At 45.2% G+C, this 22,292-nt stretch overlaps 3 protein-coding genes across 27 annotated transcripts in view; 1 reads left to right on the top strand and 2 right to left on the bottom strand.

Moving 5' to 3' along the window:
* Positions 1-5,384: 5,384 nt before the first annotated feature.
* CFAP141 (cilia and flagella associated protein 141) lies at positions 5,385-9,464 on the bottom strand. The gene is made up of 3 exons (XM_027095112.1): positions 8,827-9,464; positions 6,369-6,498; positions 5,385-5,816 (listed from the first exon to the last, which is right to left on the bottom strand). Exons 1-3 carry the CDS (start codon positions 9,036-9,038, stop codon positions 5,715-5,717), a joined length of 444 nt encoding a protein of 147 aa, XP_026950913.1. The 5' UTR covers positions 9,039-9,464; the 3' UTR covers positions 5,385-5,714.
* Positions 9,465-9,584: 120 nt separating this feature from the next.
* LTAP1 (lipid transport auxiliary protein 1) lies at positions 9,585-18,370 on the bottom strand. Of its 3 annotated transcripts, none has more exons than XM_027095109.1 (7): positions 18,011-18,370; positions 17,518-17,619; positions 13,824-13,941; positions 13,557-13,610; positions 12,733-12,899; positions 12,587-12,645; positions 9,585-10,527 (listed from the first exon to the last, which is right to left on the bottom strand). In XM_027095109.1, exons 1-7 carry the CDS (start codon positions 18,074-18,076, stop codon positions 10,332-10,334), a joined length of 762 nt encoding a protein of 253 aa, XP_026950910.1. In that variant the 5' UTR covers positions 18,077-18,370; the 3' UTR covers positions 9,585-10,331. The 3 variants fall into 3 exon arrangements, with proteins under 3 accessions (XP_026950910.1, XP_026950911.1, XP_026950912.1); XM_027095111.1 differs by having other exon boundaries at positions 10,416-10,527; positions 12,539-12,645; positions 18,011-18,352; XM_027095110.1 differs by lacking the exon at positions 17,518-17,619 and having other exon boundaries at positions 9,971-10,527; positions 18,011-18,352.
* A 149-nt stretch (positions 18,371-18,519) lies between these two features.
* The window catches only part of UBAP2L (ubiquitin associated protein 2 like), a 42,571-nt gene continuing 38,798 nt past the window's right edge, over positions 18,520-22,292 (top strand). For 18 of the 23 annotated variants that reach the window (XM_027095088.1, XM_027095091.1, XM_027095094.1 and 15 more), the window contains exon 1: positions 18,622-18,707. The gene's annotated coding sequence lies outside the window, so the exon portion shown is untranslated. Of the gene's footprint in view, positions 18,708-19,302; positions 19,332-22,292 lie in introns of those variants that run through there. The other 5 variants (XM_027095097.1, XM_027095095.1, XM_027095093.1 and 2 more) reach the window with 3 other exon arrangements.

Genomic DNA, 22,292 nt, shown 5'->3' on the forward strand with positions numbered 1-22,292 from the left:
GACTAGTTCCCCAGACTTGAGCCTTTATTTCTGCCCATGGCTCCACCTCTTGTTCCTAATATGGTCTTTCCAGCTCCCTTCGCCCCATCATTGTTCTCAGGGGAACACAGGGTGAGACACTTTGATGGACAGACATCACCAGCAAAGAAAAATTAGGGAACAGCTGAGGCTGATTTTAGACAATGGAAAGTGGGGGGGAGGGGAAAGGTTCTCCCTGACCCTGAAACTTTCCACTCACTCTGGGCAGCTCTATGGGTATTTTAAAAGAGAAGGGAGGGGGAAGGGGAGGACATTGAAATAGAGAAGGGTACTTTGGCAATTCTAGAATGGTAGTTTTCGCCCAGAGGCTCCTAGTTGCCCTCAGCGTCCCCCTTACTCTCACCCAGACTCTGTTGGATGCTAATCAAATTCCACTGGTTGAGTTTTACCTTTTGATTCCTGGTATTCAGGGAGCTTGAGCAACAGTGAAGAGGGGAGGCCACTCATGATCTTTGACAATTCCCCCAGATCCCCAGATCAAATTACTGTGCTATTTTGAGAGTCTCTAATTGGCAGGGAGACATCATTCCTCCCCCTTAAGAGCCACAGGGATGGAGTAAGAGGGTAGGATTGGGATCTAGAGGGCCATCCCAGAGCTTCAAGCGGGTAGGGCCAGGGGAGGAAAGCGGGGGGATGGTCAGAGTAATCCAGATAGGATAATGTTCTCCATTTCCCCATAGTGATCTTTAAATAGAGCTTTTATAGCCACACAGACCAAGGTCGGTGTTGCTCTACTCTTCTCCTCACCCTCTGCTCCCTTCTTAACTCTCCCCACTCATCACGATAATCGTCATAGTTACCCGCTCTGTTTCCCCTGGCTTCGTTCCAGGCCATGTTCATTCCACTTGGAGGCTTGCTACTGACAGGTGGCAGTTAATCCCAGACACCGGCACCATACAATCTGACAATATGCCAGGGAGAGGTGGGCACTGTTCAAGGTGACCAGAGCTAACAGGGAAGAATATAAATGGCTCTAATTAGTCATTATGTCAAGGATAGATGGGTAGTATTAATACTAGGCCCCAACAATGGGGTGACTGAAACACCCACCAGCGTAGAGGGCAAAACTGGAGTCCACTCAGGAGAGCTTCCAGTCAATAGAGGTAGATACGCAGATAGACCATCAGCTGACTCTTGAAGGAAAGCAGAAAAACCGAAGACCCCTACTGTTGCCCTTAGGGAACGGAATGAGAGAGTCCCAGGGACAGGAAGCAGTGGATAATAAGGTGGGGGGATTGAATAAGGAGGAGAAAAACACAAGGACAGGAAAAGATCAGAGCCATATCCCTTCTAGTATAAGGGAAAGGTATAGGAAGATTTGATACTCAGACTTCAGCTCTCTCCTGCTCCCACACTAGCCCTCCAGTTCAAGACTGAAATCCACATAGGTTGCAGCGACTGGTCTTCCAAAGGGGTCCTGGAGAGAAGAGATTCAGTAAAAAAGACAGGAGCCCCAGAGCCCCAGAGGTTGAGGTAGGAAAGGGTGTGATGCTAAATTGCCTACTGCTGTAAGAATATGTTTGACATTTAGTTGGTTCCTAATTAAACAACCCAATATCAAACATATCACACAGAAGCTGGCAGGAGAGTTTTGGTGGTCCTCTGCCTTCCTCCCCACTGCAAAGAAAGGACAGAGCAGAGACACCAGGCACCAAGCATGGCTAGATGGAGAGCCATCTCCTTGGGGAAGGGCACTGACCCTTGCTCTTTGCCTCCCAAGACAGCCGGCTCTTATTCATCTTCTCTTCGTGCCATCCCGGTCCCGGCTCCTCTCCTACTAGTGCCTGGCCTTCGCTGGATCACATTGGCCTAAACCAGGAAGAATATCTGGCAGGGCTCCACATCTGGGCACCTATTCTTCCCCAAAGCTCCAACACGGAGCTTCTCCCTATCATGTCACGGCCCCAGTGCCCAGAGGATCAGCAGTGTCAGCAGGTCCTCATCAACCTTGCCACCTGTTCTCAACTCCCCTCCTGTTGCCCCAAGGCTTTGCCAGAGTGGGGGTGAGGACTTGCACATCCTGCTTTCCCTTTCCAACACCCACACAAGGCTGCTGACAGCCTTTCAGCGGACACCTTCCTGGAACCCTCCTGCTCTTAAGTATGACAGATTAGTAGCCATGAGAAACTTCCAGAAGGCTTGGCTGCTTCTTCCCACCATCTTGTCCCTTCTCACCTTCTCCCCATGTGAGATTAAAGGCATCCTCCTTAAAGCCACCCTTGGGTGTCCAGAAGAGAAGAGTGACCTGTCTCACTAGCAGGCTCCAGCCTGGGCTCCAGAGAAGAAATATGGTCTCTCCCGCCTGGCGGAATTAGAAGTAAGATTTTAGGAGATCAAAGGGAGGGAGGAAACCCCCTCTGACAGGAAACAGCCTGCAGTCCTTGGGACTCTCCTCCTCTTCTGGGGCTTTTTACAACGCAAGCTCCTGGGCTGGCTTCTCTCATGGTCTTCCCTCACAGGGATCCAGCCTGGTGCCTGCTTTTCTGCGAGATTTTTCTTCTGAAGAGAACCAGGTCTGTTGAATGTCATGTGGCAGGCAGATTCTTCTCTCTACTGTGGCAGAAAGGAGCCCGAGTTATAGCTACACTGGTGGGGTGGGGGGCTTGGGTGGAAGTATGGGGTGGGAGGAGGATGCTCTGCTTCAGCCCCCAGGCCTGTTCCATGTGTCCTTGTTCCCATTAGGCTGAACACCTCCACACCCCCTCAACACACACACACACACAAACACATATGCCAACTCGACAGTGCCCTTGGTCTAGATCGATAGCTTGTCCCAAGCCCCAGTCAATTCCTATTGTGTGGCTCTTACCTTCCAGAGGAAGACTAACAAATGGGCATACAAGCTCCAAGGTAGGCACCTGTGGTGTTGTCTTATGGGTTTCAGTCTGTGTGTAATTTTTACTTTCTTGACCTTCCTTTTTATCCTTAACACCCCCTCCCCCAAGTTCTAGTTCCCTTCTCTGGGAACCTTGATTGTCCTGGAGAACCACAGGCTGGAGGGAGAGAGGCTGGGAAAGGGACTAGCAGGAATTGAAAGGACTTTAGTGTTTGGGGCACTGGGGAAACAGAGGCAGAGACAGGAAACATTGACGTAGGGGACGAGTAGCTCTCTTAGGAGGAGACTGACAGGATGGCATATCCAGGCCGAAATCTCAGATTGCCTTTGATGAAAGCTTTCTAGCTCTCCTGGAAGTAACTTCTGTGTAGCCATTTCAAGCAAGACTGAGTCCTTCTGAGCCTGAGGAGTTGGGTAAGGCACCAGCCACAGAGGGAAAAGGGGCTGCGTGGGTATGATGGGGTGAACTACTCAGTTGATGTGATGAGAGCGGACAGAGTAGGCAGAGAGGATCAGAGGAGATGGGCTCCGGAGGGGGCCAGACTGCCAATACTGGAGCCAGCCTGGCACTGACAAGCCCTGGGGAGAGAGGACAAGGTCAGGGATCAAGGCAGAGGGGGCTGGGCATTCTGTGGGCCCAAATGAACAGAGGAAAGAGGAATAAAAGGGGTTGATGAGAGAGTGTGGTGGGAGGTTGGGGGGGCAGCCAGGTAATGGAGAGGAAATAAAAAGAGAAAGACTATCACAGGGCAGGAAAACATCATTATGACTTAGCATTTATTGCATATTATATGCCACTTCTCTGCTAAGTGCTTTATTTAATCTCCACAGTGATCCAGTGGGGTAGGCGTTATCTCCATTTTACATATAAAAAACCCCCTGTGACCCAGAAAGTTAGTTATGTGCTCAAGGCCACACAGGCAGTAAGTGACAGCCAGAATTCAAACCCAGCTCTGACATGTGGAAGCCTGTTCTCCTAACGCCAGGCTATGCTGTCATATATAAGAGGCGGGGGGCAGCTGGGAGACAGATACAAGGGAAGATAAAAGGAGTGAAGGCAAGGTGGACCCGCAGGGAATAGAGGGCGGGGGAACAGGCAGAAGGAATGGGAGACTCAGCCAGGTTTGCGGGTCAAATCCAGGACATGTGTGTGGTTTTTCTCCTATAAAACTCTCATCATACCTGTCATGATTTGGTCAACGCCTGCCTCTCTGACCAGCCTGTGAGCTCCGTGTCTTGTTTGGTGTCACAACACTTGAGTAGTTATTGACTAAAGATAAGACGGCTTGGGAAGCAGGGCTGATGGGGACTGGAGGATGAATGGATATATAGAACAGAAAGACAGGCCTGGGATGGAGAATGACATTTGAGCTGCATAAGGGGGCTGGCCAGGGGGCCAGTAGGGGACCTGTGAAGGGCTTGGTCACGGGGAAATCTCCTAAGAGGGAAGAAGGAGGATACCTATTGCGTGCCAAGCGCTGGGCTTGCTCTCTACATAATCTTATTTAATCTTCATAATGTTCCTCTGAGATGGGTATTATCCCCATTTTCAGAAGAGAAAATTGAGGCTCAGAGATGTAACTTACACATGGTGACACAATTAAGAGGTGAAGTCAGACTTTGAACGCACACCTGACTCCATAGCGTGTGTTTTTCTCTTTATACCTTGCTGCTTCTCTGTGCTCCTCATCAGTGGGGTGTGTAGGGAAAGGAGGAAGGAGAAGCTCTGAGCTAAGATGAAAAATGCATATTGAAGGACAGAGGCAGACTTGGGGGAGGGGGGAAAGAAAAGGTGCGAGTTTTGCAGTGCAGACAGAGCCACATGGAGTTTGAGGGCAGGAAACCATCAGTGTGGAAAGGATGAGTAACCAATGAGCATGCAGATGGCAAGGTGAGGGAACAGGGAAAAGTACATACGATGGCAATTACATCAGAGAGTGAGAGCGTGTTCCTGCACCTGTTACTGGATGCAGGGTGGGAGTCTCTCTGGCTTGAGATGTCATTTGTATGTAAAGCGGATCTTTATAAGTAAAGTTCTCTATGGCCTATAGATGCAAATGATTAATCAGTACTTTTAAGAATTTTGAATGCATTTAGATTTCACATGCTCTTTCCAGTCCCCCATAAATCCCACCATCCCTTATCCCCTTATAACTGCCGGACTCCTGAAGGCATTTGAGTCTGGAACCCCGTTATTTTGCCAAGGTGGGAATTCAGGCAGAAATCCAGATGAAAGAGACTTGTCCAAGGTCTCACAATAACTGCCAAGTCAGAACCTAAAATCCAGGCCTACTGACATCAAGGACCATAGTACCTGTGGATTAATAGCCATATTCAGAGCTATTTGTCCAAGTATACAGAAAAAATCAGTGGAAGTGAGATCAGAGAGGTGGTGAGCAAAATCCAGAAAGCTCTATTAAGATTATGGCAGCTGTGAATAAGCACTTTTGAAACAGATCAAGATTTAGGGCTGAAAGAATGAGCCAGTAGTCCAGGTTTGAACCTTTAAGAACTAGCTTTATTTGTTAAACCAAATCAGGATTCGCTTCTCACATTGTGCCTCTATCCACCTCCCCTCCCCCCACTCACATCAACACTGCATATGTCATTCTGACCACAAGGCGTCACTCTTGTTTTTACCATTGTTTAATAGATTGTTTCCCCTATAGCACCAGGGGGTTGACAGGGGCACCAGAGGTGAGAGTTGGAGCATTGTCTTGAGTCCTGGGCACATAACTAGATCCAGGTGAGTTTTGGGAAGGAAGCTGAAGGTGGTGGGGCTCAAGAAATCTAGGTTAGCAGGTATGGTGAGAATGGAAGGACAATGTTTCAAATGCCATTAGAGTCTCTCCACATAAAAAGCTTTGCCCATCTGATTTAGTTCCTGTTGGTACTGCCGATGCTCCTTTTCAAACAGCTGGTGCAGGGCAGCTTGACGGACCTGGTGGGGAGGGGAGAATAGAGTGTCATGTTTGCCCTCTGTTTACCCACCTTTCTCATTCTTTCTCCCTGGTTGCTTTCCCATCACCTGTGTTCTCTTGGATCTGGACTTAGCTGTGACATAAGCTAGGCAGTAGCATAGAGGCTGAACCATTGGAGGGAAAGCCTACCCATTTTTTTTCCCCATGGGTGAAGCTCCAATGTTCAGCAAATATTTGCTGAGAACATACCATGAACCAGAAACTTTTCTAGGCACCTTGGATACAAAGATGGTGACATGACAGCAACTGGGGACTCCAGGGAGAGAGAGGTTCCAAGAGGCAGGTATTAGGCACTAAGAAGCAGTCTTACCAAGGCGAGAGGAGCAAAGACTAGACTTCAGTTTGGGACTCTGCAACTGGATGCAAAGAATCAATGAAAAGGAGCTTTGGTTTTACAGTTAAAGAGTTGCTGCTCTGGTATAACGGCAGAGACTAAGAGCTTGGGAATCCCAGTGGGCAAAGGCACAGGGCAGTAGGGGCTGAAACTTCAGGTCACCCTTGCTAGAACTCACCATCAGTAATTGCTTGTTGGCCAGTGCCAACTCCTGCACCATAGTGTCCTGCATCCTTAGGATGGCATATGGGTTTCTCCTCTGGCTTAATGTCATCTGCCACAGACAGTGAGTGTGTGAATTACGCCACCTGTCCCAGGCAGAAAGGTAGGGGTTGAATGGGTTAAAGTCAGGAGTGGAGACAAAAACGCCATCAGTGAGGCTGCTTCTTCACCAGAACTTCTGTGCCATCCTGAGAAGACTGCAAACTCCTTGAAAGGATAACTAGAACTGACTTAGAACCTAGTATATTATGTCACTCAATCATCATAATAACCATGTGTCATAGATATTAATTTTTGCATTATACAGACAAGGAAACTTTAAAGTTCAGGTGAGTTGCCCAAGGTCACTTAATGGTAGACCTGGGTATCAAATCCAATCTAAGGATTAATTCCTTCCATCATACCAGTGATACTTAGTCCTGGCTAGGTCTGAATTAAGGTTTTCTAATATATAAGAGGAATATATGTATGTCTCTCACACACACACACACACACACACACACACACACACACACACACACACACACACACACACACACACACACATCCTCTGTTCAGATAATCCTGTTGACTTTTTTTTTTTTGCGGTACGTGGGCCTCTCACTGTTATGGCCTCTCCCGTTGTGGAGCACAGGCTCCGGACGCGCAGGCTCAGCGGCCATGGCTCACGGGCCCAGCCGCTCCATGGCATGTGGGATCTTGCCCGACCGGGGCATGAACCCGTGTCCCCTGCATCGGCAGGCGGACTCTCAACCACTGCGCCACCAGGGAAGCCCCTCCTGTTGACATTTTTTTAAAAAATCAAGTATTTTTTACAGATGGCTGAAAAATTAAATTGATAACAGAAATAGATATTAAACAAAAAGTGAAAGCTTCATTCTTCGGCCCCAGTCCTTCTCAACAAAGTTATCAGTTTCCTGTGTATCCTTACAGAAAACTTCTCTATATCAGCAAGTGTTATCTTTTAATTTTTTTTAACATGAAATCATGTTTACATAAGCAGTATTACTTAACAATTTGGACTTTCTGTATCAGTACAAAGAGATTTACTTTGTTCTGTTTAAAGGCTGTCTAGTATTTTTGTATCATAATTTAACCAGCTACATGTTGTTTCTAGCTTTTTTATTTTCATAAACAATGCTGTCATGAATACTCATGTATGTACATTCTAGTGCTTTTGCAGGTATATGTGTGTAAAGTAAATTCCTAGAAGTAGAGTTGCCAGTTCAAAGGATATGTGAATTTAAAATTTTGATAGATTTCATAAAAAAGGCTTCATAAAAAAGGCTGCATCAGGGACTTCCCTGGTGGCACAGTGGTTAAGAATCTGCCTGCCAATGCAGGGGACACGGGTTCATAGCCCTGGTCTGGGAAGATCCCACATGCCGTGGAGCAACTAAGCTGGTGCACCACAACTACTGAGCCTGTGCTCTAGAGCCCGTGAGCTACAAGTACCGAGCCTGTATGCCACAGCTACTGAAGCCTGTGCGCCTAGAGCCCGTGCAACGCAACAAGAGAAGCCACCACAATGAGAAGCCCATGCATTGCAATGAAGAGTATCCCCGCTCACTGCAACTAGAGAAAGCCTGCGCGCAGCAAAGAAGACCCAACGCAGCCAAAAATAAACAAACAAAATTAAAAGAAAAAAGGTTGCATCAATCTTGATTCCCACTAACACTATATGCATTCTTCTTACCTCACATCCTTGCTACCTCTGGATATAACCTGTGAAACCTTAAAAAACAGGCTTATCCTATCTAATCCCAGACCATCTTAGAATCTTCTGGGTTAAGACGTGTGTTTTTTAAAAAAGCTCCCATGGGCTTCCCTGGTGGCGCACTGGTTGAGAGTCCACCTGCACACGGGTTCGTGCCCTGGTCCGGGAAGATTCCACATGCTGCGGAGCGGCTGGGCCCATGAGCCATGGCCACTGAGCCTGCGTGAGAGGCCACAACAGTGAGAGTCCCGCATACCGCAAAAAAAACAACAACAACAACAAAGAAAAGAGCTCCCCAGGTGATGGAGATATACAGCCTAATCTTTTGAGTTTTCTCATTCATTCATTCAATAAATACCGACTGCATACCTACCACATGGTTAGTGCAATGCTGGGCAACAAATACTTGAATTTTCCTTAAAAAGTAAAAAAAGAAAACAACAAAAACTTGCTCCAATTTTCCTTCAGAGAATGGGAAGCCAGGGACAATAACCATTGCCTACGTAGCCTAACCGAGTGGGCACTACGAGGCTGATCTCTGCTTGTGAGAACAAGGACTGCTTCTTGCCCCTCCCATACCTGTTTGCATTCTTCAGGAGCCCCTAACAAGATGGAGCAGATCTCAGAAGTGGCTTCAGGACAGGAGGGTGAAAAGGTCAATCTGAAGGCTAAGGGAAGGGATAGAAGCAGAGATTACCTGTCCACCATCTTCTTAAGTCCCGGGGCCCTTTGAAAACTCTGCAAGAAAAGGGAGTTCTGTTGATCTGCCTTGATCTCCAGTACCTCACTCAGTACCCTATCATAGTGGGAGACACATAGACCTTTCCCTTTAGAGACAGGGAGTAGCCAATTTCCTAGGGGAGGTGGGGAGAAAGTCCTACTCCTTTCAGAATGGATCAAAGGTAACATGCAGTGGTTAGTATGCAACAAATATCTGAACACCTACTATGTGCCAGACATCATCTCCCACTCCTGCTACTACCCTTCTGTTACATCTGTCCATTTCTGGTAAATTGATCTGGAAACCTCATCCAGGGAAACGCATCCAAACCAGCCCCTTTTCCAACTCTGCATACTTCTACTTTTACCATCTTTTCCACAGACATGTCTACAAACTTGCTTGATGTAGTCTTAGGAGACTGAACAGGCTCTACTTTGTTTTCAGTCACCAAGGTTTCAGTAGTCATAGCAACACTTACACCTCCAACAATGAGCCTAGGCCTAGGAGTTGATTGGTCACCTGGCCTGTTGCCCAGGAGACCTGAAGGGAATCCTCGTTCTCCAGCCTTCTATTAGTGACACAGGCAATTCTATGAGCAAGGACCACAGTCACATTTCAGGATTTCTTCTTTTGTGGTCCCAAGGAGTATCTGTATGGTTCTAGGTCCAGAGAGCATATCACATGCCTGTTTTATTAAAAGACAACTATAAAGGAATGAATCATTTGCTTTATTCTTTAATTGTTCATTTTATTAAATAGTTTATATAAAGTCAGACCAATATATTGGTCTGACCATTCCTTCACACTACCCCACACATGAGGAGGGATGGGATTATGTCAGGTGTCAAAACATTCCCTTTTCACTTTATTCATGATGGTATGGAATGAAAGTAGAAGGCAGATCCTTGCACGCCAGGGAAGTTGTGTTAATGTTTCAACACATCCTGGTTTAAGTGGAGCACCAGGGTAAGTTGTTCCACATACCACTCATGGCCTCACCCAATCTCCCCACCAGTTCCTGTATACCTTTCCCACCAATGAACTCTTAGATGTCTCAAACCCAAATGGTTCCCATTCAACTGTGTTCGAAGGGACAGATACAGAAGACAAGACACCAAGTCCCATCATCCCAACTCTCACCCTTGGGATTATTTATAGTCTGGAAAAGAACAGATGAACCATGATTAAAACCAAGTGAGGATTTTTAAGGAAGCTTTAACAGAAATATTAAGAAAAACATCTGAATTCAACTCCAGAGAAAAGTGCTACCAAGGGAAAATAAAGTCTTAACTGATGTTCTGAAACTGGCCGTAAGAGAGGGTGGGAGAATGATCTCTAGGCATGAACTCTAAGAGCTCTGAACTTAACCAGAGCTTCAGCTGATCCAGTCCGGGCTGCTGAGCCAGATTGACCTGAGGGCTGCCTGGCAAGCACACTGCAGTCTGTCTGGCTTCATCAACAGTGAGAGTTCTTCAGCTCCATCACAGAGTACTCTCCAGTGTGTTATAGTTGTCCTTAAAGCTTTTCAATTCGAGGAAGTGCTTGGCACGTTTACTCTTCTGACTGGAGGGGAGGTATGTCACCTGGATGGTTGTTGGGGAGACTTCAGGAGACTGGGTTAGGTCTTTGGCTGCTGACTGATGTTGTCGCTGAGAGCTCCCACTTCGGGCTTTGACCCTGAAGAAAACAAAGACGGCAGGTCACGGACAGAATGAGGACTAATGGAGGAAAACAATTCAAGGCTTATCCATCCTATAAATGCAGCTGTAGCCACAAATGGTCTCTGTCCTACCTTATAAACTAGTTACTAAAATCTCATCTGGTAGCCTAGAAATAGCAGAGAAACCAATTTTCCCACTGAGTCCCTGCCTCTGACTCAACCTCTTCATTTCACTGTGCTTAAAGAAAACTTTTAATTCTGCTGATCCACCTAATGTGTGCATGCCATTAATATACTCCCAGTCCCTTGAAACAACTGAATAACAAAAAATAATATTGAAGTTAACTACTGAGCACTTATTAGGACATTAAACCTGGTGCTTTACCAACATGTAATTTACTAACATCCCACTATTCCTATAGGGTGGTATCATCCCCTTTTGCAGGTTAGGAAACTGAGGGTCCATCCAGTAAGTTGCCTGAGGTCACAAAGCTAGTAAGAGACAGACAGCTGGGATTCAAACCTAAGTTTGTCAGATTTCAGAGCCTTTACTCTTCAATATACTCATTGAAACTTTCTAGAAACTAGAGATCAAAGAAACTAAATTTTTTTTAAATTGTGGTAAAATACACGTAAAATTTACCATCTTAACCATTTTTAAATGTTTACAGTTCAGCAGTGTTAAGTACATTCACATTGTTGAGCAACCAACCTCCAGAATTCTTTTCATCTTGTAAAACAAACTCTCTGCCTATTAAACAACTCCCTATTCCCCCTTTCCTTCAGCCCCTGGCAACCACCACTCTACTTTCTGTCTCTATGAATGTGATTACTCCAGATACCTCACATAAGTGGAATTATACACTATTTGTCTTTCAAAGAAACTGAATTTTGAACAGGCCTCCTGCCTGACTTCTAGACCAAATGCTCCTTTCCACATGTTCATTTTTATTAGTTTTCTAAGTAGTTTTTACTAGAACCTTTTGTCTTTAGAACAAGGTAGTCTATTTTTAAGAACAGAGAGAAGACAGGACAGACATACCCCTTATCTTCGGAGAAAGAGCCATAATCAACACAGCAGAAAACAGATGTACTCTTTTCACGGCTGGTAACTAACTTTTTATTCTAGACTGGCTTCCCCTCTTTACTCTTTCAGTTACACGTATGCATAAACAACATAATGAAGGTTTGTTAGTACGTATATAAAATGTTCCCAGTGAGGGACTTCCCTGGTGGTGCAGTGATTGAGAATCCGCCTGCCAATGCAGAGGACACGAGTTTGATCCCTGGTCTGAGAAGATCCCTCACGCCGTGGAGCAACTAAGCCAGTGCGCCACAACTACTGAGCTTGCAGTCCAGAGCCTGAGAGCCACAACTACTGAAGCCCGCATGCTCTAGGGCCCGTGCTCCGCAACAAGAGAAGACACTGCGATGAGAAGCCCGTGCACCGCAACGAAGACCCAACACAGCCAAAAAAGATAATAAATAAATAAATAAAATACATAACATGAAAAAAAAAAGAGGAATTGTGATGTGGCCATAACATAAATGGAAAAAAAAAAGTTCCCAGAGAAAAATCATGATGTCTCTTCTATAACACAAGCCCTCGGCAGTTGATTCTTTAGTGACACTTTTTGTTTCAGATAGGGTTACTGATACTTTAAGTGGTAATAAAAATGGTTGGCATTTAATTCTTTTATCGAACCAAGGCACAAAAGGATGACACTGGGGCCCTGAAGAGAAGGCATCTTTGTGTGCTGAAAAACTTTATTTTATTCCCTTTATTGGTGTAATAGGTTATACCAATTCTGACATTTTACTGAGTTGGACAAAAAACAAAAACAAGAGAAAAAGAGATGCACAACAGTAGGAGAAACTTCTCTTATTAGCTTGTAGAGCAGCATCTGCTTTCCAATGTGAGCAAGAAGCTGCTCTAACAGTCTAGGATCTGACAACTCTTATGTTATCATAGATTTTGTTCACAGTGCTTTTGAAGGTCATCTCACTGTGGGAACAGTCCAGCACTACCTGTATTCTCTAACCAGCTCCCTTTGACATGTTCCCCTCCAAACTCACACTGTGGCCAGCTCACTCAGGGCCTCCTGATAGCGCAGGTACTCACTCTGGCCAAAGACCTGAAGAAAGAGGAAGGAAGAATGAGGATCTCTCAGTCTGGGGCATCCCTTTAGTTCCCTGAAGGAAAAAGTGGCCATCTGGCTTACCCCTGTCCCATAGCGGGCTGTCTCATAGCCATCCAGCAGGGTATCAATGAGGGCCTTGCGCACACCCTTGAAAGGAGTACTAGTGTTTCGAAGATCTAGCAGATAGGAGCGGAAATTCTTGCCCATTAAGGAACGGGGATGCCGGCCTTCAGCATGAAATGGGATCTCTATGGAGATAATAGAACAATGATACCCCCTTTCCCATTTGTTTAGTCTTTCTAATTAATTTCCCAAACTTACAAATAGGTCCAATGAGTGAGTTGGGGGGAAATTCTAAGAGAATTCAGAAGACCAGAGATATAGAGCTATGTCTGAGTGGTCATATGGTGGTGGCAATACAACTGTTAAACTATACCAACGACACACAATAGTGTCATTTTCCTATTTACCCTATTTACCCATAGTTTAAGATATTAACTATGTTTTGGTAGAGATAGAGCATTTTTGACAATGGTCATATGAAAAAAATTCAAGAGCATTTCTGACAATGGTCATATAGAAAAGAATTCAAGAACCATCTAAGTAGGCTTGGTGAAAAAGCAGATGCTGCCTGTCTTTTGTGGGAAAACAAGCAAAGTACCACCATCTAGTTCATGAAACTAAAGGTCTAGAAAGGACAAAACAAATCCAGATTCTTTGGAGAAAAATAACTTACATACATCATTTTCCTTAGGTAAAATAGTAACCCAGTACTCTCAAAACTAGGAAATTCCTACCAGCCGGAGATGTGCAGAAAGGACAAATTCTAACACATAAAGTGGGTTCCTCCCTCTCTTCCCCAGGTGAGCTTTCAGGATCCGGAACGGCTGCTGAGCAGCCCTTACCAGAGGCACGGATGGCATCCAGAGCTTTCATCCTGTATAGATAGTTGTAGCAATCTGTTAAGAAAGAGACTGGTCTCAGGTATAACCCTCAAAAGATTCTCCAAACTCCAGGAAGCTTAAAGAGCCTCCCACATCTGACACATACCCAGTAACAAGGACCCACAGCTGCTGAGTCTGCCAGCAGCTATGTTTATAACTCTGAGAGCAAAGGAATTCTGTGTTTGTGAGACCCCTCACTGAGGTATCCTCCAAAAGTATGTCACATACTTTGATTTCCCTGGGTTTCCAGCTGTAGCAGTCTTGCGTCATCATCTGCAAGGAGCTGAGGTTCATATTTGATATCCTGAACCCTGGATAGTCGGATATCAATCTCCTCTTTTAAGTCCTGTTTGTGTGGAGAAAAGAATACACAGTCACTTAGCCTGTACTTTGCTTCCCATCAGTCTGGAAAAGGGGCAGAGCAGGTGAACAACTAAGACAACAGAAGCAGAGAAAATGCTCATTTGGCTAATGAAATTGCCAGGTAAGACTCAAGAATTTAATAAAGAATGGGGTTGGGTTCGCTAAGAACCTCTCCAAACTGCCTATCTCTAAGCTAGATCTTTTAACCTGCCAGAATTCCTTCAAGCTCTACACCATTATTTCTGATTTTCAACTGAAATTTTGGGGGGCGCTGAGTGGCACGCGGGATCTTAGTTCCCCCAGCAGAGATCAAACCCGCACCCGCTGCAGTGGAAGTGCAGTCTCAACCACTGGACTACCAGGGAAGTTCCCTTGACAGGATTTAGAAGAATCTTGGTTAGGTGTCATAAAGAATTTCCTGAGCTGGGAAAAAATGGACATCAACTGGAAGTCATAATCTACTCTAAAAACCTATAAGATCTGTATGTGGTTTAGAAGTTTGGGAACTATCCCTACCTGGTGGACCACAGGATTTCTAGAGGCTTTCTTCTAGAGCACATTTAATTTTTTAAGTAGGTAATTCAAAAAGATAAGAAAGGTGTCACCCCCACTTGCCCAGAAGCAAACACTGTTAACAGTTTCATATTCATCTATCTTAAGAGGGTTGCCAGAGTCCCAGCAAGTATTTTCTTGTGACATTTAGGAACTTCTATTGTGAAATATGTCATTCATAGAATACATTTGACATATACATACACCTTAATTACAAAAGTCATTAAGATGCACACCTGTATGCACTATCCAATTTATGAACTGGAATATGACCAATGACTTGGAAGCATTGTGTGTCCACCCAATTGAATGCAACCTCCAACCTTAACTTCTCAAGTTTTATTTTTCTTTGCTGTTTTATCACATCACCCTGAGGAAGATGTTTAGCTTTGCCTGGTTTTGAACTTTATACAAATGGAAAATATATACATATATATTTTTTGGAAAAATACTTTTTGAATTGCTCTGCAACCTATCTTTTAAAGTTTTAAATAAATTTTACTGAGGTTTAATTTACACGCAATAAAATACATCCATTTTAAGTGTGTAGTCTGACAATTTTTGACAAATGAATACATCCATTCAACCACTATCCCAATCAAGATACAGAGCACTGGACTTCCCCGTTGGCGCAGTGGTTGAGAATCCGCCTGCCAATGCAGGGGACATGGGTTTGAGCCCTGGTCCGGGAAGATCCCACATGCCGCGGAGCAACTAAGCCCGTGTACCACAACTACTGAGCCTGTGCTTTAGAGCCCGCGAGCCACAACTACTGAGCCCACGTGCCACAACTACTGAAGCCCGCGTGCCTGGAGCCCGTGCTTGCAACAAGAGAAGCCACTGCAATGAGACGCCCGCACATTGCAACGAAGACCCGATGCAGTCAAAAATAAATAAATAAATACATTTATTAAAAAAAAAAAAAAAGATACAGAACACTTTCATCACCCCAAAACGTTCTTCATCCCCCTTTGCAGGCAACCTCCCGCTTCATGCCCCAGGGAACACTGATGTGCTTTCTATCGATATAGTTCCTCCTGTTCTAGAATTCCATACAAATGGAATGGAATCATACAGTACGTATTCTTTTGTGAATGGCTTTCTGGCACTTTTTCACCTGGCATAGTTTTGAGATTCATTCATGTTTGTGATTTACTTTTTCCATTCAAAAGTATTTTGGAGATTCACTTGTGTTCATATACTTATCTTCAGTTTATTTTCATTCCTTATAGTGTTCCAGAATACTATTACGTTATTATATATCCATTCTCAAATGGACATTTAGAGTAACAGCTTTAAAAAAATATATATTAGAAACAATGCTGTGAGTATTCTTGTACGTGTTTTCTGGTACACATGAACAAAAATTAATTTCTCTATGGTAGGAGTGGAATTGCTGGGCTATGGATTAGGTACATTTGCAACCTTACTAGACAATACCCCAATATTTTCCAAAGCACTTTTACTAGTCTGTACTTCCACCAGCAATGGATGAGAATTTAGCCAGAACATTTTAGAGCAAAAGGAATCTTGATCTCATCTAGTCTGAGGTTGGGGGATCCTAAATAGTCAAAGGTTTGATTGGCTCATGACATACTGGAAACTAACCCTATATCCTTCTTATGGGAGGCAGCTGGCATTTGGAGAACTGGGAGAATGTGGAAACACTGTTGAGGTTTCAGGCCACAACATCATCTTTGAGGCTTTCCATGAAATATATCAGCAAAGAACAGTGAGAGGAGGGTTACAGTACTAGTTAATGAAAGGACATTGCTCTAGGAGTTTTGTGTCCTAGCTCTAGCCCTCCCACTAACCTGCTTTTCACTCAACAATGAATTATTACTATGTGTAGGCCCTGGCTCTACAGCAGTGAACATAACTGGCATGGTGTATACATTCTTACAGCTTAGAGAAGAGAGAGGCATTAAACAAATAAACATAAAAAAAAATAAATAAACATAAAAGAATATTTGTAGTAAAATGCTATCTGAAAACAAAGATCTACTTTATAATGGGTCATAAGCATTCCTCTTTGTAGCAAATAGTATTTGAGGTAAGTTCTAAAGATCAAATGAGCTAGCCAAGTGAAAACCAGAGGTAGATCATTCTAGGCCACAGTGACAGCACACATAAAGAAATTCAACCAGTGTAGCTGGATCCCAGTGATCAGGGAAGAGCCATACAAAAGGAGGTTGGTAAGGACAGCAGGCAACCTTTACCCAGAAGTGTAAGGCGGAAGAAGCAGGATGGGGGTGGCAGTTGGGGGCATTAAGAGTTCTGTGGGGCATTAGAACATGTTAGGTTTGAGATGCCTATCAGACATCTAATTGGAAATGTTAGGTAGGCAATTGGATACACAAAGATGGAACTCAGGAAGGAGGAATGGGATAGAAATAAAATTTCAACAGTAGATATTTAAAGCCAAGGTAAGGAAAACAATTACCTAAGGAGAAAGTACAGACAGAGACTGCTTCGTTATTCACTTCCTGTATGTCCTCCGGTAAGCTGCTTCCTTTTCTTAGATTTCAGTTGGTAACATGAATGATAGACCTAGATGATTTATGGGGCCCTTATAAATCTAAAGTTTTGCAATGGCAACCCTTCTCACTGATCTGGGGCTAATTCTAACCACTCTAACCCCATCCTAAATCAAAAAAAAAAAAAAAAAAAAAAAAAACCCAAACATTAAACACTGGGTAGTTTAAATTGAACTGGGAAACATCATACCATAGAGAGTTGGGAATTTTCATCCAAGTCCTTCATTCTGCAGATGCAGAAACTGAAGTCCCTGGATAAGCTACTTGCTGTGCCACGGCAGTGAGCAGGTAAGCCAAGACCCAAGATGACCTTTATTGCTCAATATACTAATATAGAATATACTAATATACACATGGGTAACTGAACAAGGAAACACGGGAATTAAGTCATTTCTAAAGGCAAAGGAAATCTCATTCTGGGCCCTAATGGATCTGGAAAACCGGGCCTATCTCATGACTTAAGGACCTACCTTGGGGGCATTGTGTCCCACAGGGACATGAGGTCCCCTTCGGGATTTCATTGCAAAGCGCATGATCTGCCTCTTCACAAAAATAAATAGCAGTACAAACACCTGTCCAAAAGATATGAAAAGTAAATAACCTAGAATTAAAAAGTTAGACAAAAAAAAGGCATGCCTTCATTTCAAATCCCTCAACTCGGCCTCTCACGAATGCTTTGGAGTATAAGCTGGGACAAAGCAAGGCCGTCAGCGATGGCGTGGACATAGACAAGCCTGTAGCGTAGAGGCTTGGGGGTCTTTATTCTAGGGTTTAGGGGGAGGGTTCTCAGCCAGGGGCGGGGCGGTCGGTGACTTATGCTCCCAGGTACTCCTGGGATAGGAGTCAAAGCCCAGAAAAAGCGCAGGTGAGTGGGTGGAGAATGAGGACCGGGAACTGCTCAAGAGGAGGGTCTCTACTGGGTCAGAGGCGACAGCAGGAAATGGGGTGGGGGAATCTCCTCACCAGGCTCCCGTAGGCCATCACCAGCACGACATTCACGCCGGACAGCCAGTTACTGCCGGACGCCATGGCCTCCCCACCCCGCGCAGAACCGCTCCGGTTTACCCCGCTGCCCTGCCTCGTCAGCCCGGGCTGCGCCGAGGCAACGGCGCCTGGGTTCCCTGAAGCGCCCCGGCCATTTCCTTACGGGGAAAGACCAAGGCTGACCGGGCCTGAAAACATGGCGGACGGGGGGGGTTAGGAAAGAAGAACGACGCCTTCCCGCTTCCCCCCAGCACGTGACTCAGGCACGCAATGACAACCGGGACCGACGAGTGCGGAGACGCGGAACTACGCCAGTAAGAGGAAACGGAGGCTATCCGCGCGTCACGTGGTGGAGGCGGGGCCGCCGCGGAGGAGGCGGGGCGGATGCGCGGAGCCGGAATGAGGTGTCTCGTGGCGAGGCGGCACGCGCACGCTTGCGTGCGCGTCCTTTTTCACGTCACGTGCTGGGGGACGCAGGAAGGCAAGTGGGAGGGGGAAGGCGCGAGAGCGAGCGCAAGAGGGAAAAGGAGGGAGGGGGGTGGGGAGGAGGGAACCTTATATCACGTGACAGGGGCGGCGCGGCCCGGGGTGTCAGTGTGGAGGAGACTGAGGTAAAGTTGGGAGCGCAGCGGCGTTGGCGGCGGCGGCGGTGGCGGCGGCAGCGCGGCGGGGCCGGGTATTGTCCGCGGCCCCTTTAAATCCACGATCCCCCTTTTACCCTCCCTCCTTTCTCTCCTACCCCCGCCGTATCCCCCTCCCTCGGTAGGCCCCCCCGCACCGTGTGTTCCCCACTGTACACCCCCTCCTAGTCCTGCGAGCCCTGCCCCCTCCCCCCCCCCGAGTCGGCCGCTGGAGGTTTTGTTTATGGTTGGGTTCGCGGCCTAGTGGGCCGCGCCAGAGCCGGGGCCTCGATTTGGGAGCGTGGCCGGGGCGGGGCTTGGGGCAGCCGGAGGGGGGGGCCATGCGGCTAGAGCCTGAGAGGGGGGAGAGCGAGAAAGAGCGCGAGCGAGCTAGGCCTGGGCCCCGCCTGAGGTAGGGCTCTCTCTGTACCCTGGCCGGTGCCTGTGGAGAAGACGAGAGGGCCTCCTCCTTTTCCAACCCTCTGCGGGCCTCCTCTGATCCGGATCCGGCCTGGTTTGGGGGTGGCGGGGTGTGTGTGGGGGGAGGAAGGGCGATGGGGTGGAGCTGCCCCAAACTCCCCCATGTGGCCCTCAGTTTGGAGTGCGGAGGATTAATTTGTTCCGGGTGGGAGGTAAGGAGGCGATTGGCCCCGGGAGCTCCCGATGTGGCGCTGAGCGGGGTGAGCCTCCCATCCTCCACGCGTGGGCTTGCGTCCCCTCTCCGTTTCCAGCCTCTTTGTCAGCTCCTCTTATTACCTTTCCTTCTTGCTCACCGCTCCAGCTCTTGAAATATATTTTTTTGCTGCTGTCTTTAGCTTCCTGTTTTCCATACTGTAGTTTTGGGTACCCCAAACAATTAATGATGTTATTTGGGAAGCTGGGCCTGAAGGCCCCCATAGGGTATATTGCGCCTAAGGGACGTCATTAGAGCAGTGGGGTATGTGTTCACTCTTCTTATAATGGGACAGGAATTCCAAATTTCTTCGACCCTTCACCTTGTGGACAGTCCTTAAATTGCTTTGCAAACTGATGTCACAAACAGGAGGCCGCTCCTTTTCCACCGTTCTTGAAATGTAGCCATCTCTGGTGTAGGATGTTGTGGAAAGAAAAACACCACAGTAACAGGCCTTTTTTTTGTTGTTATTGTTACCCCTTTTGCCTTTGATTGTCCCTGATTATTAGATGGAGAAATCCTTTTTGTCTTCTCCCCAACCACTTCCACCACCCGTATTCTGCTTTGGGGATGGATGTCTGATGTGACTTGCTGGGATGTGATGAGGGTCAGTGACAACGTGAAATACAGGAGAAGTAAAACGTTTTGGCTGTCTATGGGTTGTTAAAACTGCTTTGAGATCCTACAACCATTGTCCTTAAAGATTAGACTATCTCAGTGATTATTTCCGTCGTGAATGGGAAGTCGGGAAGTGTTGCTGGCATGTAAACTAATGATGAAAGGCCTTAAAATGTACTGTTTGGATTTTGATTTTTAAAACCCCTTGTTGCCAAATGTGTCCTAACTGGGAAGTACTCTTTTTTAAATTAGATTCAAGTTGGGGAAGGGGATGCAGGGATCATTTCCACAGAGCGTCTAGGGGAATTAGTTGCTCTGTTAGAAGTAGCAAGCCTTACCCACCCCCCTTCCAGCTTCATAGTTTCTGAATTGTTTCTCAAATTAGATTGTAAGCTCCCTGAGGGCAGCAACCAAGTCATATTGCTTTTGTATTTTCTAAAGTATTGGACACATAGTAGATACTCAATAAATACTTGTTATTTATTTTTTTCTGTAAAATTTCTCTGGCTATTTTTTTAAGTAGCTGGTTTTCAGAAAACAGTCAAGGGCACTCTTGTGTTGAAATCTGTATTTGTTCCTGCACTATTCCCTTGGTTTCCAATACTTGTCACCTACTTCCCTTAAATATTTTTATGTTTTAAGAAAGAGTACTTAACAAGATTCCTCATCTCCACTGTGATAACTCTGGGTATGTGTCTCTGCTTGCTACTAAAAGGCTACTAATTCTGTGCCCTCCAGTGATCCATCCCACATCACTTACTTTTGATCTTTTGGTCAGTGTTGTTACTACCTAGGTGGTAAAATTGTCTTAGTCACACATTTCAAAGCATTTGTAAGAAAGAAGTGGAAGCTAATAGCAAGAGTGATTAGGAGGATTTTTTTTTTCCCCTTTCCTGAGTAATTGTGTGGCTTTCAAAATGACTTTTTAATGTATTTACATTGATTGGTACTGTACATGCAGTTTTCCATACAGGTAGTCCTGAAATTCATATCCACAGTGTAACTCATGCTCACAAATTGAAATCACATGATGAGTAGAAAGCAATCAATATTTGTAAGTTACAGGAGAGGCCACTCCCATGTTAGAATGTTCATCTTAGAGTCAATTATAATAAAGCCTGATATTTTTTATTTTTCTGTTTGATTTGAATCCAGGCGTACTTGGTTGAATAACACTTGTTTATTGTAAATTAAGTGTTGGAACTTGACAATAATGGCAGCCTGGGAAAATGGACTACAGTGTATCAAATAATCCTGTACTACCTATACATATTTACAGGCCTTTTTGTGCACATTTGTGTAGGGAGAAGAGGTAATGGTTAAAAATTAGCCATGAACTTTCCTTAAAAATATTTCTTGGTGACAGGGAATGTAAAACTCAATTCTTAATGACTGCATCAAACAACAAAGACCTATGTAACATATTGACCCAACTGGCTGAAGAATTTATCCACAGGGAAGTTGGCTTTCTTTGTGACCCAAGAAACAGGTGAAATTCAGTCTCCTAATATTAATCCTTGCATATTTCTTTAGAAGCCCAGCCTACCTGTCCCTCAAATCCATCAATGTCTTCTGGGCAGCTTAGAATTACCCTATATGAAGTATCATTAATGAAAAAAAATTCAATATAGAGCAGAAAAGTATAAACTTGTCCTCTTTGGCAGGGAGTAAAACAATGCAGTGTAACCTTATTTTGAGCACTCCATCATATGATGAATGTTTTCTTTGTTTACTAAATGCAACAGCTGAGATTGCATTATAAAACAAAGTATCAATGAAGGCAACTTAAATTCAGTAGAATCTTTGCTTGTTAGAAGTGTTACTAACAAAACTGATCTGGTTTTGGGAAGGCCCTGTGTGTTCCATGTCTCTAGAGACTCAACAAAGTCATCTTGCTGGCAATAATGTCTCAAGTTTAAAATGACTTCCCAGAAGCACTTTCTTCCAAATAAAACTCTGTGCTAGATGCTTTTGGTTTGGGACAAATTTGGGATTCTCTATATATTAAGGTGAGTGGTGGAGGGGAATTGCAATTCTGGTTTCTTAGAACTGTGAACTTAGGAAACCAACAGAAGCAGCCACAGAAGCAGCCACAAAAACAGCATGTTAGAATTATTATCCAAGGAACTGAGATTCTGGGCAAAGTCACTGGGGCTGATACGTGCCCCCACACCATACTGAGAGATAGAAACTTGAGGGAGGAAGAAAGAGGCTAGGCTTGAGCTTGTCCTTTCCCAAGTGATGGAGGACACATGCAACTTACGTTTAAAAGGTTGTAAGGCAGGTAAAGCTGTTTTCAAAGGTAGGTTGAGTACAGCATTTTAAATTGTTTTTATTTGGAGTGTAGACT

Source organism: Aethalodelphis obliquidens, unplaced genomic scaffold (assembly GCF_003676395.1).
Source record: "Aethalodelphis obliquidens isolate GAN/ISIS:26980383/991018 unplaced genomic scaffold, ASM367639v1 scaffold90, whole genome shotgun sequence".
Taxonomy (NCBI): Eukaryota; Metazoa; Chordata; class Mammalia; order Artiodactyla; family Delphinidae; genus Aethalodelphis; species Aethalodelphis obliquidens.